The 17,452-nt window shown below is 37.5% G+C and overlaps 2 protein-coding genes across 4 annotated transcripts in view; one reads left to right on the top strand and one right to left on the bottom strand.

Annotated features, from left to right (window-relative positions):
• Positions 1-13,676: 13,676 nt before the first annotated feature.
• CAPZA3 (capping actin protein of muscle Z-line subunit alpha 3) lies at positions 13,677-14,748 on the bottom strand. The gene has a single exon (XM_032159032.2). It carries the CDS (start codon positions 14,594-14,596, stop codon positions 13,697-13,699), a length of 900 nt encoding a protein of 299 aa, XP_032014923.1. The 5' UTR covers positions 14,597-14,748; the 3' UTR covers positions 13,677-13,696.
• Positions 14,749-14,837: 89 nt separating this feature from the next.
• PLCZ1 (phospholipase C zeta 1) overlaps positions 14,838-17,452 on the top strand; it is a 53,201-nt gene continuing 50,586 nt past the window's right edge. For 2 of the 3 annotated variants that reach the window (XM_058442743.1, XM_058442742.1), the window contains exons 1-3: positions 14,838-14,934; positions 15,355-15,505; positions 16,535-16,656. In XM_058442743.1, the coding sequence (XP_058298726.1) occupies positions 15,493-15,505; positions 16,535-16,656 (135 nt within the window). In that variant the 5' untranslated portion in view covers positions 14,838-14,934; positions 15,355-15,492. The remainder of the gene's footprint in view (positions 14,935-15,354; positions 15,506-16,534; positions 16,657-17,452) is intronic. The other variant, XM_058442744.1, reaches the window with a different exon arrangement.

The raw sequence follows: 17,452 nt of genomic DNA, 5'->3' as shown, positions 1-17,452 counted from the left end.
GTGAAGTTTTTGCCTAATTAGTCCTTTACATGCCAGTATCCTCCACTCAGCTGGGACCTACCAGGAACAAGAAGAGTGTGCAATTTCCTTTTGTGCTCCTAGAGTCTGGCATAAAGATTGGGCTCAGTAGCTATTAACTGAATGAGGAAATATTCTCGCTTTTTATAAGACTGAAATATGGAAAATAATCTGTCTGGGCATTCATAGAATAAGTGGAAGCGTTTTTTAAGAGCCAGATAACTTGTAAACCAGACCTTTGTTTATTTTCATGAAATGGATATGAACGGATGCATGACATTTGAATACAAGAAAAGTAGAATGTCCAATTTCAATCACACACTTGGATTTGGGAGAAATTCTCCCCCCTGGCTTCATAAGCTGCCCTATTAATGTTCCTGACACTTCCTGGCATGTGGTAGGAACAATATGGATTTCTCTGCTGGACTTTGATTAGCTTCATTTATCGCCACCTTCCAAACACAGAACTCACTATCTCCCGCCACTCTTCAGATGAGCCAACTTAATTCGCTTCCTCTGGACCTGAATCAGAAAAAGCTGTTAATTCTAGGACAAGGGATTCTAGACCCTGCTTACCATGAAGGAGAATATTGCTTTTTTTATTCTTTGTATTGATTGAATCTGTAGGAACAAAAAGCAAAGGTACTAATTTCTTACTATTGCTCTCTGTTAAAATTATTATCTCTGAATTGCAGGAAACATAAAGATAATGCCTGAAGTTATGATAACTATCGCTCTTTAAAAGGTCCATAGCAAGACTCTGTCTCAAAAAAAAAAATAAAAAAATCAAAAAGATCTTCAGCTGCTGGAGAGCCGAGATCATTGCTCATATTGTTTTTCAGTCTATAGTTCCTTTTACAGGGGTGTTTTCAGGACAATAACTTGTAGAATGAATTGATGGGAAGTAAAATTCTTTGTGATAAGTCCAGTACTGTAACACAGTATGGGTTAAAGTTTATGCTTTGCTCCTCCAACGGTAGACGAACTGTACTTGATTCAGATATTTTCACATTCTGTAGACTTTTGGGAAGAGTTTACTGTTGGCATCATTTGAAGTTTCTACATGGTCGCTTTCCCAGGAGAAAGCTCATAGAGTGGGCATGCAGAAAAAGAAAACAGTTTAATTTGACGGACAGCACAGCTAGATTTCTAACTCTGGATGTAGATAGACAGCAATGACAGAAGGATCAGGAGGGACTGTTCTATTCTACTGACTCCATATTTTCTTTTTTTTTTTTTTTGAGACAGAGTCTTGCTCTGTCCCCCAGGCTGGAGTGCAGTGGTGTGATCTCGGCTCACTGCAAGCTCCGCCTCTCGGGTTCACGCCATTCTCCTGTCTCAGCCTCCGGAGTAGCTGGGACTACAGGCGCCCGCCAACACGCCTGGCTAATTTTTTGTATTTTTAGTAGAGACGGGGTTTCACCATGTTAGCCAGGATGGTCTCGATCTCCTGACCTCGTGATCCACCCGCCTCGGCCTCCTAAAGTGCTGGGATTACAGGCGTGAGCCACCGCGCCGGGCCTTGACTCCATATTTTCTCAACGTAGCCATTCCAAATACCTTTTGGCTTCAGTGCATACTAGCTGTATTTTAATTATATGCTTAAAATGTAATTGTATATATTTTGAGTTTGGCTATCATGATGCCTATAGTATTTTCTAGTGCCACAGTATGAACTGTGCATTTCTAATGCGCTGTATTTCACAGAATCACATATCTTGGGGTAGATGTAAATTGGCTGTCCAATATTAAGTTTTCGGCTGTCTGTCCTTTGTGCCAGAAACTCCAGGGCATCCTGTGAATACATGTGATTGTGTGTCAAGGGCACCAAACCATCTCCAGTACCTGTTTGAGAAGTGTCAACTCATTTTCTGTTATACTGTCATTTCCCAGAAAAATATCACTAATAATTTTACAGCTAAATTCCTTCTAATTTAACACTCTGTTTAAAGAGAAATGGATTTTTATCTTTGTGGTTTCGCCTTTTCTGACATATTCATTGAACTATAATAAGTAAAAATTTAAAAAATGAATAGTTCAGCAACTTCTTTTTGTTAATTTTCTTCACCACCAGGAGACTAGACCAGGCAATAAGATAGACATGAACAAAGTTGAGGATTAGAGGGGGCAACTGGCGAGGCAGGAAATTTCTGTGCTCTTTCGTGAAGCAGTTTTATAGAAGAGAAAATTATTAGAATTTTGAGTGAATCACAGTAAAGTTATACTATATCTTTATGGTCAGGTTTTCATAATCTACCAATCTGGTAAGAAGAAATACACAACTTTTTCAATTTCCCAGTTAGAATTTGACACTGCTTGCAGGTCCTGGCCTCTTTTGATCTCTCCTAAACAATCCTTTGATAACAGTGACAGCCTATGAAGCCAAACTCACTTTTTCCAATCACCTCCTACGTGAAAACAGAGATAGACTCTTTTTTCCAATCCCAGTTTGTGTTTGTCTTGAGAAATTCAACCCCAGCCAGATGAGTGGCATTTCTTACTTTGCTCAAAGCACACCCTTGCCCAGCACTCAGCCTCATCTGATTACAACAGACCACTCACAGTTACATAAGGTAGGGTTGAAGTGTGGTGCTCTCTCCCTGACACAAGCGGAGGAGAGGGAAAATGTGGGGATGTATTTCAGTTTAGCTTTGGCAGCTTTAACTTCATGCTACTTCTGAATAAATAAAACCATTTTTTACTTCTGTTTATATTCCCTTTAGTTTCCTCCTTTTGTGGTTCTGGTTGTTTATTTTTGGTTTGCTTTCTTATTTCCCTTGTTTTAGCTTTTTATTCACCTATTTTCTTTTATTCCCCATAGTTCATTTCTTTTCTCTGCACAGGCAACCATTCTAATACATTTAATGTGTATTTTTTTAAAAAAGAGCATGTGTTCTTGAAAAATGTATATTGCAATTTGTAAGCATCTCCCTTCAGTTTTTGCATTTGTTATCATGATATAAATCACACCGTGTCTTATTCTTTGTTATCCAGCAGTGTGCTTTTAAGATCCACTCATGTTGCTCTGGGTACGTCTACTCCATTATTTCCAGCTGTCCATGGTACTCCTTGGTGTGTATCTGCCACCTTTACCTTTTCATTCATTCAAATTGCAACTAACTTCCTGCCACTGCAGTGAACATCCTTGTACATGTTTTCTTCCAGAGTAATGTGAGAATTCTGGAAAAAAATAGACCCAGGAATGGAATTGCTAAGTCAAAGGGCATGCCTGAGATTAATTTGACTAAATAGTGCCACATTGCTGACAGCAGCCCTTGTCTACCTTCCCACTAGCAATGTATGAGAGTTCTAAACACACACAGACACACACACACACACACACACCCACTAACCAGAATTTACCTAAACTGGCTTCTAATTTTTGCCTTTTTTAGAAGTGTGATATAAAACTAATGGCAGTTTTAATTTGCATTTCTTTGACGATTTCATGTGCTTTTTTTTCTTAGTTCTTCTGGGTTTTCTGTTCTATAAATTTTTATATACTTCACCCATTTTTGTATTAAGATTGCTATTTGCTGGTTGAACAGTTTCTTGTGTCAAAGTGTGTGTATACTGCTAGAAGAAAGAAGGGTAAGATTTCTTCTCTTCTTTATAGCTTCCCACTCAAGGCCTCAGTAATTTTACCCTTCATCAGCCATATGAAGATATTTTTCAAAGATTCGTTACAACTTATGACAGCATTACAGTTACCTTGATTTACTAAGAAGTTGTAGATTATTTTCTTTTTAAATACCACCCACTTGTTGGCAACTTGGAAATAGAAATGAGAATGGAGCTGTTGAAACTTTCTTTCTTAGGGCGAGTTCCTCCAATTATCAGAAGGTACAGGGGAAAAAAATTGACATCCAATTCTACCTCTTTCATAATGCACAGGTGAGCTGCCCCATAGTGATGGAAATGTGAGAAGCTCTTTCCAAGCATCCTCTCTGAAATTAGGTGTTGGTTCAACCATATCTTTTGTGTCTAAACCCTCACATGTATTTCTCCTAAGATCTGCCTGATGGGCTTAGTAATAATACAGGAAATGGAACAAAATGTAAATATAATGCTGGACCAGGACTATAGTATTAATTAAAGTTGCATGATTGTTTTAAAAAAGCACTCAAATTATCTGGGGCTTGTTTCAGTTTCCCGAACTATAAATGAAGAAATAAAACTGTATGGTGGCTATCGTCTTTTAGTTAAAAAAGAAAAAAACAAAACACAAAACTATTAAAGCCTTCAAACTGTTTTCAAGCTTATACATGGCTCATCAGCAGAAGTCTGCAACATGAATTTTTCAAGGCAAGAATGGAATTAGTCATAAGGAAATTCCCAAAGAAAAGGAAAATTCTTTGTAGAAGGAGACTGTTTATCCAAAAATGAGGTATAAAATGAAATACTGAGATGAATGTGCAAAATACTTATTAGGAAGCATTGAGAAATTGTTCCAATATCCCTGCTAAAAAACATATCATGTATATGGAATTTTCCAGTATCTTCAGTAATAAGCCTTATATGATACTTCACTGTCACTGTGTTTGCAAATCACAATGTTGAGATCAGCCTGTTGGCTGCCTAGCTAAGTGGTTTTCCCAGGTTTGATAAGAAAGCAGTCTTACATACCAATAAGTTAACTCACTCTCTCGTGCCGCAACTGCCTCTCAATTGAGGCTACATTTGCATGCTATTAGGGTCACAGATCACATTCCCAGGGAATGAAAAAAATAAATCTGTCCAATTAGTAAATCCTATTCGCACCATAAATTCTTCTTTATTTGCATGAGTTTGGAGTCTGAACATTGTGTTTGCAAAGCAAGGGCATTTTACATATTCTAAAATAAGAATGAAAAGTGACTAGGGAGATAAGAACAGTATGGTAAGAATTATATTTGTGTAACAAAATTAATTCAGGAAAGCTGTTGCATTTATAACCTAGAAGAGGTTGTCCTTTTCGGGGGAATTAAAATGGACTAAAATATACAGAACAGTTACTTGAAAACCTTCCAAACACATCTTTTATGTAGTGATACAAAATATATTTATTTACTTAAACAAATGGCATTTCCAAATGAACAAGAGGATAAAGTATCTTCAGCGAATGCTAGATGCTCATCTTATCAAAATGAAGCTCTGTAAGGTGTCAGAAATAGCATTCAGATGAATGGATGTTTGATATCTCCTATTTGCTCCTCCAGTCTTACTTTCTTCCCTTCACCACCATATTGTTAACCTGCGGAGGCTGATGTGTATGGACTATATTCATGGGCTCTCTTGTCTGTCCTCTGTTTGTTGATTGAGTTAGCTAGAGAGCTCTGACAGAGACTGGGGAAAGGAGGAGAACATTTATGCTGTTACCTTTTTCCCTGAGCAATGTCTTTAGACTGTCAGTGTCCTTCCACAGAAGTTTACACCCCTTCTTATGGTGACCCAATAAATAGACTCCTCCTTCCAGGCTACAGTGACCACTCCCTAACCTGGGCCTAAACATATGAACTGCTTTCATGTTACTTTACCAATCCATGTGTTTCCACATCTTTTTTTTTTTTTTTGATAATTCTTTCATTATACCTTCTTTGAATTATTAGATTTGTATTTGTCCATCTGTTTCCTGGTGGGATCCAGATTTACTGAATTTGGAAGACAAATCTTGCCCCCAGCACCTTTTTAAAGAATCTATTTCACTTGGCATGTCCACTTGGCATGTAATAAGACATCAGGAGTGAATTGTCAGGGAAATAACAGAGTGAGGAAATTATATATTCTATTATGTGCCAGGTACCATGAAGCACTTTTTAATTGCAAATCTGTACATCCAACCCAGAGGTATCTGTAAGTTGGAATTTCTGAAATGTAGAGAGCTTGGCTGGACTGGGGAAAGATGCTCTCAGAAGCTTTCTCTTATCGTTGGGAAATATTGCCTGTCCAGCTCTGGCCAACCTGTGAGACTCATGGAAGTTCTCTTCTTTTGGACATTTATTCATTCACCAATCATTTATTGCTCATGAAATATATGTAAACACCATACGAGGTGCAGCAGATTTGCAGCTGCAAAGTGCTGTAAAATTAACTCACTATCTAATTTTAATGTTGCAAAAATCCTCCCCATTTAACAGATGGAACAATTGAGTATCAAACAAATCATATGTTTTAATTATGCCTAAAATTACAAAGATAGTAATTAGTAGAATAAAGACTTGAACTTATGTAGTCTGACACAGTGTTTCATAGATTTCCACTGTATTACCTAAGAATGAAAAAAAAATTCCTCCTTTAGTTTATTAACAGAAGCAGGACACACGCAGACACATTTAATATTCAAATTAGGGTGAACAGGCCGAGTGCGGTGGCTCACACCTGTAATCCTAGCAACTTGGGAGACCAGAGCAAGAGGATCCCTTGAGGCCAGGAGTTCAAGACCAGCCTGGGCAACATAGCAAGTTCCCATCTCTGAAAAAGAAACAAACAAAAAAAATAAGGTGAAAAAGTACCAAGGCAGAATTAGAGATAAAGTATGTTCACCTTTAGGGAATTTAGAGCACCTCTGGTGAGGTCACTAGAACAGGCTTTTTAAAAAAGATGCTGGAGGCCAGGCGCGGTGGCTCACGCCTGTAATCCCAGCACTTTGCAAGGCCGAGGCAGGTGGATCACCTGAGGTCAGGAGTTCGAGACCAGCCTGGCCAACATGGTGAAACCCCATCTCTACTAAAAATAGAAAAAATAACCAGTCCTGGTGGCACATGCTTGTAATCTCAGCTACTTGGGAGACTGAGGCATGAGAATCGCTTGAACCTGGGAGGCGGACGTTGCAGTGAGCCGAGATCCCGCCACAGCACTCCAGCCTGGGCGACAGAGCGAGACTCCGTCTCAAAAAAAAAAAAGATGCTGGAAAAGATAGGGACCCTCAGATCATGGAGGACATTAGACTCCTAAGCTATGGAATTTGAAATGTACCCACTGCTTAGTAGATATTTGTAAAAAGTGTTTGATCAGGATTGTGAGGAATATCAGTTAATAAGCAATTGAGGCTTATAAAGATTAATTTGGAAAAACATCATAGAATAGGTTGGAGATTAAGAGAAAAAGAAATGAAAACAGACCAGTTAGACAACTTGATAAGTGAAAAATAACAAGGATTATTAAGGGGATAAGAGAATAAATTTAAAAAATTGCAAAATAGAAATAGACCCAATGATGAATTGAATTTTAATAAATGGATAATTAATAAATGACAAAGGGAATAAATATGGAAAATGATTTCAAGGATAGAAACAAAGGAATCCAATGACTTATTGGATTTTATTTTATTTTGTGTTTTTTTGTTTTATTATTTTACTTTTTAAAATCTTTGACTGTAGGTTCAGGGGTACACATGCAGGTTTATTACATGTGTAATGGTTGTGATGGTATCATGGGTGATTGCATATGTCCATTGTGTGTCACAGGCGTTTGGTGTACAGATTATTTCATCACTCTGGTAATAAGCATAATACTCGATAGGTAATTTTTAAATCCTGTCCCTCCTCTGACCCTCTACCCTCAAGTAGGCCCCAGTGTCTGTTGTTCCCTTCTTTGTCTCCATGTTTAGATCCCACTTATATGGGAGAAAATGTAGTATTTGGTTTTCTATTCCTGGGTTAGTGTGTTTAGGATTATGACCTCCAGCTCCATCCATGTTGCTGCATAATCTTGTTCTTTTTTATGGCTGTATATGGTGTATATGCACCACATTTTCTTTATCCAATCTACTGCTGATGGGCATTTAGGTTGATTCTATGACTTTGCTATTGTGAATAGTGCTGCAATGAACATATGCGTGCATGTGTCTTTAAGGTACAACAATTTATATTCATTTGAGTATATACCCAATAATGGGATTGAGGGGTTGAATGGTACTTCTGTTTTAAGTTCTTTGAGAAATCACCAAACTACTTTCCAGAATGGATGGACTAATTTACATTCCCTTTGTGTGTTCCCTTTGGAAAACAAGTTAAGAATGCTTAAAGTCTTGACCTTGAGTTAATGGTAAGATAGTGCTTCCAAGAGCAGAAAATAAGAGAGAGTAATTTGTTTGAAGTGGGGGTGGGGGACAGGAAAGAAATAAGTGATTTGGATGTGGGAATGTTGATTTTTGACATAGTATGGCTTGGACTGATAGTCAGTATTGGAAATGTGTAATCATTGTCAGGAACTGGGGATAGGGGAAATGGAAAATTGTTCTTCAGTGGGCATGAAGTTTCTGTTATGCAAGAGGAATAAGTTCTAGATGTCTGCTATACAACATAGTACACATGGTTAACAATACCTTATTGTGTGCTTTAAAAATATGTTAAGATAGATCTCATGTCAAATGTTTTTACAAAAAAACCTCACAAATGAACATAAGGAAATTTTTTGAGGTGTCGGATATGCTTAGTACCTTGGTTGTGATGGTATCATGGGTGTATGCATATGCCCAAATTCATCAAGATATATGCATAAATGTGTGCAATTTTTGTATCTCAATTATACCTAAATAAAGCTAAAAAAACAAGAGGACAAAGAACTAAAGTTGGAAGAAGCCTATGTTTGGCTGAGGGGTGGATGAGGAGATATGAAAGAAATAGTGGATGAGGAGATATGAAAGAAATTAGAGAAAAGATAAACTAAGATGCAGGCACAACTGAGGAAGTAAGGTTTTCAAGACAAAACCAAGTTCCTGTAATAACTGAGACAAGGTAATTGGAATGAATAATTGTTATTGAAACTTTTGAGAATGGATGTTAGTTACGCTGATGGAATAGCAGCCAGGGGGTAGAGTTAAGGCAGCATGGCAAGGTGTAGAGGGCATGAATTTTGAAGTGTGACAGGCCTGAGTTGGAATTCCAGTTTTGCCACTTACCAGCTGTGTCAATTAGGCCATGTTACTTAAGAAATGATAAAGGGGGTATTACCACTGACCCCACAGGAGTTTGAGACCAGCGTGGACAACATGGTGAAACCCCATCTCTACAAAATATTTAAAAAGCTAGGTATGACGGTGCATGCCTGTAGTCCTAGCTGCTTGGGAGGCTGAGGTAGGAGGATCTCTTGAGCCTGGGAGATGGAGGTTGCAGTGAGCTGTGATTGTGCCACTGTACTCCAGCCTGGGTAACAGAGTGAGACACTGTCTCAAAAACAAAACAAAACAAAACAAAACAAAACAAACGCCCTGATGGATAAAGAGCCTAGATGGGAAAAGATGAAGAATTTAGGATTCAATGTACAGGAGGAAAAGTTAGTCTTAGAAAGGAACATATACTTCTTTGGTGACTATTTGGAAGGAGAAGAGCATAAACGTATTTTTAAATGCAGCTCTTTTGAAAGAATGTGTCTTCTTGGTGAAGGAACAAAGTCGTTTGCTATGTGAAGCAATGATGAAGATAAACTAGAGAAATTTGAAAGCATATCACAAAAAAGACTACAGATGTTAATAGAAAAGAATAAATAGATTGCTCATCAGGAGTGAGAGACAAGCAACTGAAGTAGAGTCAAGATAGATTTCATGAGAATTTAGGAAAATGTAGACTGGTAACCCATTTTCTAAGAATAGTAGCAAACCCTAGGGAGCTGCTTCAGTTATCCAAGTAGAGGGGCCAGAATCTAAGGTACGTCATGATGGGAAGATTGAGAAGAAGGTGAGATAAATCAATAACATGGCCAAAAATTGGCTGAGTGGCAGTGAACTGAAATCACTTTTCATATTGACTCACTAAAATTTAATCTACTATGGAGAGGGCCTTTATAAGCTTTTGAACATCTAAAGAGTTGAATAGGAGCTCTAGTTGATTATTCCCAGAAATTCATGATACGTAGAAGGGAGTAGTTAGGTCTTGTATAATGTGATAAAAGTGCAAACAAAGCGGAAACGATGAAGCATGCTTTAATCTCAAGGCACTCATGAAGCCAGGGCATGTTCCAGTGCAGCAGGGACGCACCCTAACATGCAGGCGTGTTGAAAGATGTAAGTCTCCTCATGGACCTCTGCTTGAGTAGGACATGGTATGGTCATTCCTTTAGCTCTCTGAACCAGCCTCCAAGGATAGAAAATCTTTGACAGAGAATCATGTAAAATGTAATCAATGTAAAATGAAAAGAAATGTATGACTTTTGAAGAACTTGATTTTCTTAAACTTGATAGAGGAGAAATCTCCTACTACTTGGAGTCAGAAAAAAGCAAAAGTTTTCATCACAGCAGAAGACCAATGGCAGTTTCTGAATGGAATGAACAGCCTTGGAGTCAGGGGTAACAACATCAGCACTGGGAATCTGCGGTGGGATGCATGCCTCCTAAGGGACAGTGGGTGTTGGTGGGTTACAAAACCTTAAGGCCAGTTAAACCTACTGTGCTTCCTATCTTTGTGATCGTTATTCATTTGTTCATTGATTCATTCATTTGAGTACTTACCATATGACAGACAATAATGGATTAGGTACTTGAGATTAACAAGACCATCATTCTCATGGAGCTTATATTTCTGTTGGGAGTGGGATTTGAGGGAGAGAACACAGTGACTCCTCAATCTGAAATATTTTTTATGTGTGCATGTGCGTAGGCATGTGTGTATGTATGTGTTTTGAGTGCAGGTCTAAGTGTGTGTGTGTGTATGTGTGAGAAAGAAAGAGAAGAGAAAGAGAGAGAGAGGTCAGAGAAAAAGAGAGGAAGAGAGGACAGAATGAGAGAGAGAGAGAGAGAGGTACAGGGAACAGGTAGTAACTGCATTTCCCTGGCCCTGCCAATTTCCATATAAGGAAAATAACTACCAAATTAAATATCTTTGTGGGACTACTCTTGACATAATGAAGTGTAAGTTCATGAAATAACTTTTTTTTCCTGTTTTGTATTGTCTAAGATTTCCTTGTTGCTTATCAAAAAAATTTGATATTATGTGGTCAGGATTACTGTGCTGAGCTAGATACTCTCTTAATGCTACTAACGGGATGATAAATTTGTCAAAATCTTTATGGAAAGCAATTTGGCAATATATATTAACTATTAATATGTTCATGTCTTTTTAATATGCAGTTTTAAGGAATTTATCTCAAGGAAAATAACCTATGACGTGGACAAACAAATGTTCATCATAGCATCATTAATAACAGAGATAAAATGCTAAAAATTTAAATTATATATGAATAGAGAAGTGATTTGTCTTGTTATGGACATCTACAGTATGAATATTATGTAAATAATTAAAATTATGTGCTCAAGGAGTTTTTAATGACATGGGGCAATGTTTATGATATATGTGTTATAAAAAAGAACAAGATACACATTTTTATATTTTGTCTATTCTTAATATTTAAAGCAGTTCTATAAAATTAGACAGAAGAAAATGGGCCACAATGCTTTATGCTTTAAGCATTTTCCCCGATTTGTACGTGTGACTTTTATGTTCAGAATTATCAACAAATATTACTTAAAAAAAACCCTATGTTAAAGCAGGAGTTAAATGCCTCCGTAATTATCCCACAAACCACTGGGTCCTAATCTGCAATGATCTGGAAAATCAACCCTTACACATATAACCATAATATCAATTCAAATTTTTGCTTAAGGATTCACCAGATGGCTGTATTTTAGTGCTATGAAAGCAACTTTCTTCTCTGCTTTTCTTTAGAAAGTTTGTTTTTGACTTTTTTACATGGCAAGGCCCATCCTTGGTCTGTGCATAGTAAATGCAGTAAAGTGGTAGCATTGGCCTTCATTAGGCTTTGGTTTTGTGGGAAATGATTTTAATTAAGTAAACAGAAAGCACGGGACATGCTATTTTAAGATTAGGGAACATTTCTTAAAATGTGGCCCTGAAATCTTTTGCATCAGAGTAACCTCTGATACTTGCTAAAATGCAGATTTCCCAGCCTACTAAATCAGAATCCTAGGATGGGCCCCAGTAAGGTATATTTTTAAAGATAAACCCCAGGTTATTCTCCTGAGACTCTCTAAGAACCAGCAGCTGGGGAGGTTTGAGGTTTAGAAATTCTTGCACGGGATCTGAATGCTCCAATGTTAATAAGTAGAATTAGAACTGTTTTTCAATTGCATAAACCAAAATCCAAAACACATTGCTTCTTAGATAAATCAGAATTGGAGGATGAGGCCTACCTACTACTATACTGTAATCGTGTTAAAGAGGTTTACATTTGGGAATTTATTGAAAGAGCAGATACCAGTGGTCAGTAACATTGCTAGGAATAGCGGTAGGGTGAGTGTATAGGTGATTTGCTCTGGCTAGAAAACAGCTGTCACAAGTTCCATTTCTTCTGGGATATCCTTTAAGGTGGAATGCTGGGCAAAATCAATGTACATCAGAGTCCATAACTCATAATGAAATAGGCTTCCATGGGGAACTGTTGTACCCTGAAGCATGAGCACTAAGTCAGATACACTTGTCGCTATGTGGTACGGCCTGATTGTTTGTGTCCCCCAAAATTTATATGTTGAAACTGAGTCTCTGAGGTGATGGTATTAGGAGGTGAGGACTTTGGGAGGTGATTGGCCATGAGAGTGGAGCCCTCATGAATGATATTAGTGCCATTAAAAGAAGTTCTACAGAGCAGCTTTGCCCCTTTTACCATGTAAGGTCACAGTCAGAAAGTCCTGTCTATAAGGAAACACACCTTTACTAGGCACTGAATCTGCTAGCAACTTGGTCTTGGACTTTGCAGCCACCATAACTGCAACCAATAAATTCCTGTTATTTATAAGTTACTCAATATATGGTATTTTGTTACAGCAGCACAAACGAACTGTGAAACTATGTGTCTGGAATATGAAAAGATCTTGGGAACTTAGGTTTTTCTTAGGTACAAAGGAGATAATACTAGTACCAGATTAGTGATGAAAAATGTTATGCAAAATATTTAGCACAAGCCATGTTATGTAGTAAGTAGTTCTAAGTGTTTACAGTGATGACTTCACAAGAGCTTAGCTGTAAAAGTTTGGGAAGTCAGGCTTTTCTAATTGGCTTGGAAGATCATGTTAGTTATCAGACAAGCCAGGGATTTTGAGTAACCCCAATTCTTGAGGGGAAGAAAGTAGAGTGGAAGAGGAGCCAAAATTACTAATAGTCCTTCATCTGAGCTAGATTTTTGATATCTGTTGGTTTTGTGGAAAATCCAAACCTAATGTCATTTATTGAACTTCACCATCTCGTGGATGGTCCAGGACTGAATTGAGTTATGTAAAATATCATTTGTGGAGTGATAGTCATTTGTATACCTTTTCAGTTCAAAACAAAGTCAAAAGTCTCTCTCTCTCTCTCTCTCACACACACACACACACACACACACACACACACACACACACACACACCACACACACACACACACACACACACACACACACACACACACACACACAGTCTTAACCCTGGCCACCTCTGTATTATTTCTGGAATCCCAGATTCTATAGAACTATTTTAGTTTCTAACAAATGTCTTGGTCTTTATGATGGTCACCACCATGAAACACAGTTACTTTACGCTTTCTTGCCTTGTTCATAAATATTCCCCAAGTAAAATTACTTGTTACATTTTTCCCATTTAAATTTGCATTGGCTAAGCGAGAGGCATCTCTAAAGATTGCTCAATTTTAGGAAGATAACCATTCCCCAGAAACACAAACAAGTCAAATCAAGATAGTTACCAGGAGCAATTCTTTATATTATCCAGTTGCACAACACACTTCTTGAATAAATGACATATCCTAATTTAGGATACATCACCAGATTCAAGTCAGAGAGTATCCTCTGCCAGTCAATAAGAGTACGGGTCACTGGAAGATCCCTTCGTAGAATTTTTCTCAGGGCTTCATTGGATAACTCCTGTAATTCTTCCAAGACTGCAGCTTGAAATTTGTTCTCTTGCTCTTCCACAAGCCTTGCAAAACTTAGAGCCAGTTGAGCTTGGTTAACTATTTCCAAGCTTTCTTTCAGGTCCTTGGATATTTCAATATGAAGGTTGACACACCTGAAGAAGTGAGCTTGCACAAATATTCTTCCTGTTACTTGGGTTAGAAATGGGTTAACTTGGAAAATCCATTTAGATTTCCAAAGTCCGTTCCAGCACTCTCCTGTTTCATAACTGTGATCTTCAATGCAAGCTATCAAGTACTCCTTACTTTTGACAGTTTTTCTCAGCACGTTGCAATTTCCTTTTGGATAGTGGTCATTCACATACAGTTTTAAGGTGCACAGAACAACAACTCTCAGGTATTCTGCTTCATTCTGAATGACACCATGACTTTGGATGTCTTTCAGCTGATTTTGAAGCAGGTCATATTTGAAAGAAAGTTTGCTTTGATGGTCAAAAAATCGGTAGTCACCTATTACATTGTGGTGAGACAGGAGTACCGGATTTCCATCGATGCAGAGTGGTACAGAATATTTTTGGCAGTGTTGGTGGCCTGCACACTCACCTTGATGGTGCATAAGTTTTTCATCACGAGTAAGCAGACAGAGATCATCAAAGGCATTTACAAATTCCCCTGGAGGTGCCTGTAATAACAGTCTGTGAATTACTCTTTCCTTGTCCTTCCTGCTCAGCACGCTAAGTGTCATGTTTGGTTGCAACAGAAGCAAAGCTTCTGAAATGAAGAGTGTTCAAAGGATAAGAAAACATTCCATGAGACACCTTTCCCACCAAGGTGTTAACATTCAAGCCTGAAGGTTATTATGTCTATCCATGAAAGCAGGCAGTCTGGCAAGGTCTGAGCTTCCTGATGAGGTCATAAGAAGCTTTCCTTGTGAAGTGTGGAACCTCTGATGATATCACAATGGGAATTCAGACCAAAAGGAAAAAATGACAGTCATCTGACAGTGTGGTGCCCAGCCAACCAGCTATACCTCTTTTGAAGATTTTAAGAACTTAGCCTCCTGAACAGTCTTCTTCGAAAGTGGTGTGTCTCTGTGTGCATTATATGTTGTCAGGGATCTAGAGAAGCAGCCCAAAGTTTCAAGAGTGACAGCACTTTGCAACTTCAGGAATCACAACGGTGTTGATTTATACTCAGGCTCTCAGAGTAGCTACCCAAACCCACTGGAAGCATATTATGATGAAAGGTTTGAGGGGTTTAAACAAAATAGTAAGAAATAAAAGGAGATATAATGGCAGTTTATGGAAAAATGCCAGACCTCAGGGAAAGCTGCGTTTTCAAATATTGTGGGTTTGGAGATGGTCAGAACGTAAGAAGCCAAACAGTTTCAAGGGCAGGGTAGTGCAGGTACCACATCTTGCATACTGTTTCTATGGTTAAGTGTGAGCTAGCTTCAAAGAACAAAGGCAACAAACCACTGTGTGTTCTCTGCTTTCTCCCTAGAAAAGTGGTAACAGCTGATGAGTATCAAGAAATTATTTTCTGCAAAAGGGCAGAGTTAATTGTATTTGGAACCAGTGACAGCACCTACTGGGGAAAGACTTCTAAGTGAGGAGAAACGGCTCTACAGGTCATGAAACTATGGAAATGAGATATCCATTGAGAACTTCTTTCTGCCCCTCTTCTTCTTTCTCCTAATTATCCTCTTTACTTGATGCTGTTATTCTTTTCGAGGAGTTCTGAATTTAAGTCCTCTTCGTTTAAGTTGAACTGCTTTTCCCTGTTTGTTCTGAGCTTTTCTAACTTTCCCTACATTCTGGTATCTTTTTCTTCCAAGAACATGAGCTTTGCTGTATTAAGTCATAACTATTAAATTTAAGGAGATCTCATTAATTCATTCTAACAATCTGAAACTTAGTAGTTTTGCACAATTTTTACATATACCTTTTATAATTTTAGTGATAATTGTCATTATCTCATTTCGATCTTAGTTTTTCAAATGGAAGTGTCCTAGTTTTTGTAGTTTATCTGTCTACGATAAGTAAGCTTTTTAACATTTTTTTTGTTTTCTCTTTCATACCAAATATACACTCACCATGGTATTTTTGATGCTTTTTGATGGTACGGTCTTGAGTGTGTGTGTAGCTGGGCATTTGACTAATGTAGTAATAATAGCTTTATCAGTCATGGTTACTATTTATTGAACACTAAGTAGCAGAAACTGTGTTCAGTGGCATATTAGGAATTCATCTAACGCTTCCACCTTCCTTAAGATTCAGGGTTAATTTGCTCACCTTTCTGGATGAGAGAACTAAAACAGAGAGGTCAGGTGAGAGGTGATCTTGAAGTCTAGCTGCCTCCCAACTTCATGCCTTCAGGCAATAGATTGTAATAATGTTTTAATGTATTTTCTAAGTAATGACTTTACTTCTCAAATTTTTAACTTTAATTCTTTTTTTTTGTATTTTTACTGTGCTATGTCCTTTCATACCTTTACTATGGCATAGTAACTACTTAATTTTGTTTTTTAAAAAATATTTATCATACAATTATACTATAATTTACTTTAAACATATTCTTTAAAAATAAAAATAAGTACAGTAAATCAAATGTTTCTTTAGGAATTTTAAATACTCAATGACTTTCTATGAGAATTTCCTTAACTTTTTTGTGCTTCATACATGGTTTTTGTCAAAGATTCAGGATGACTTTAGAGGTGGAAAAATTAACCTAGAAAAAACTCAGAAGTTACTTGAAAAATTAGATATTCGGTGCAGTTATATTCACGTGAAACAGATTTTTAAGGTAAGATGATGTCCACCCCCTGCCTATCCTATCCTAGGCGGAACTTAATCCAATGTCAGTAAATGTCAAATAAAGGTTAGTCTCTTAAGAAGAAAAGCAATTAATTATACTAACTATATTTACAATCAAGATGGAGAGCATTTCGGTAGAAGGTAAAATTAGTTGTTTAGAAAATCTGAAATAATACCAGGATATCAGTTTAGAATAATTTCCTGAGCATACAGAAATGCTAACATTAAACCTAGGATTGGATGTCTAACTACATCAAAATAATAATGGTAACTGTATTAGATGTTAGTGATTTATAAAAAGAGTGGAGAATAAGCCCAAAGTTAGCAGAAGGGAGGAAATAATACAGATTAGCACAGAAATAACTAAAATAGAAAAGAAAAAAATTAGAAGAAATTGAGGAAACTAAGACTTGTTTTTTTGAAAAGTTAAATAAAATTGACAAATACTTAGTAAGAGAAAAAAAGAGAGAGGAGTCAAATAAAATCAGAAACGGAAGTGGAGACATTACAACAGATCTCACAAAAATGAAAAACACATAGAGCAATCATACACCATAAAATTGGACAATCTAGAAAAAAAAGAGAAATTTCAAGAACCATACAACCCATCAAGACTGAACCAAGAAGAACTAGAAAGGCTAAACAGACCAATAACAAAAAGGAGACTGAGAGGCTGGGTGCAGTGATTCGTGCCTGTAATCCCAATGCTTTGAGAGGCCAAGGTGGGAGGATCACTTGGGACTGGAGTTTGAGACCATCCTGGGTAACATAGTGAGACCCTGTTT

The sequence above is a fragment of the Hylobates moloch genome, unplaced genomic scaffold, assembly GCF_009828535.3.
Source record: "Hylobates moloch isolate HMO894 unplaced genomic scaffold, HMol_V3 SCAFFOLD_8, whole genome shotgun sequence".
Classification (NCBI taxonomy): domain Eukaryota; kingdom Metazoa; phylum Chordata; class Mammalia; order Primates; family Hylobatidae; genus Hylobates; species Hylobates moloch.
This window is presented reverse-complemented; position numbering and strand designations above follow the sequence as displayed.

Bases quoted from the DNA above. Each gene is read 5' to 3' on its own strand.
- CAPZA3 (XM_032159032.2), bottom strand. From the start codon at position 14,596: ATGACACTTAGCGTGCTGAGCAGGAAGGACAAGGAAAGAGTAATTCAC.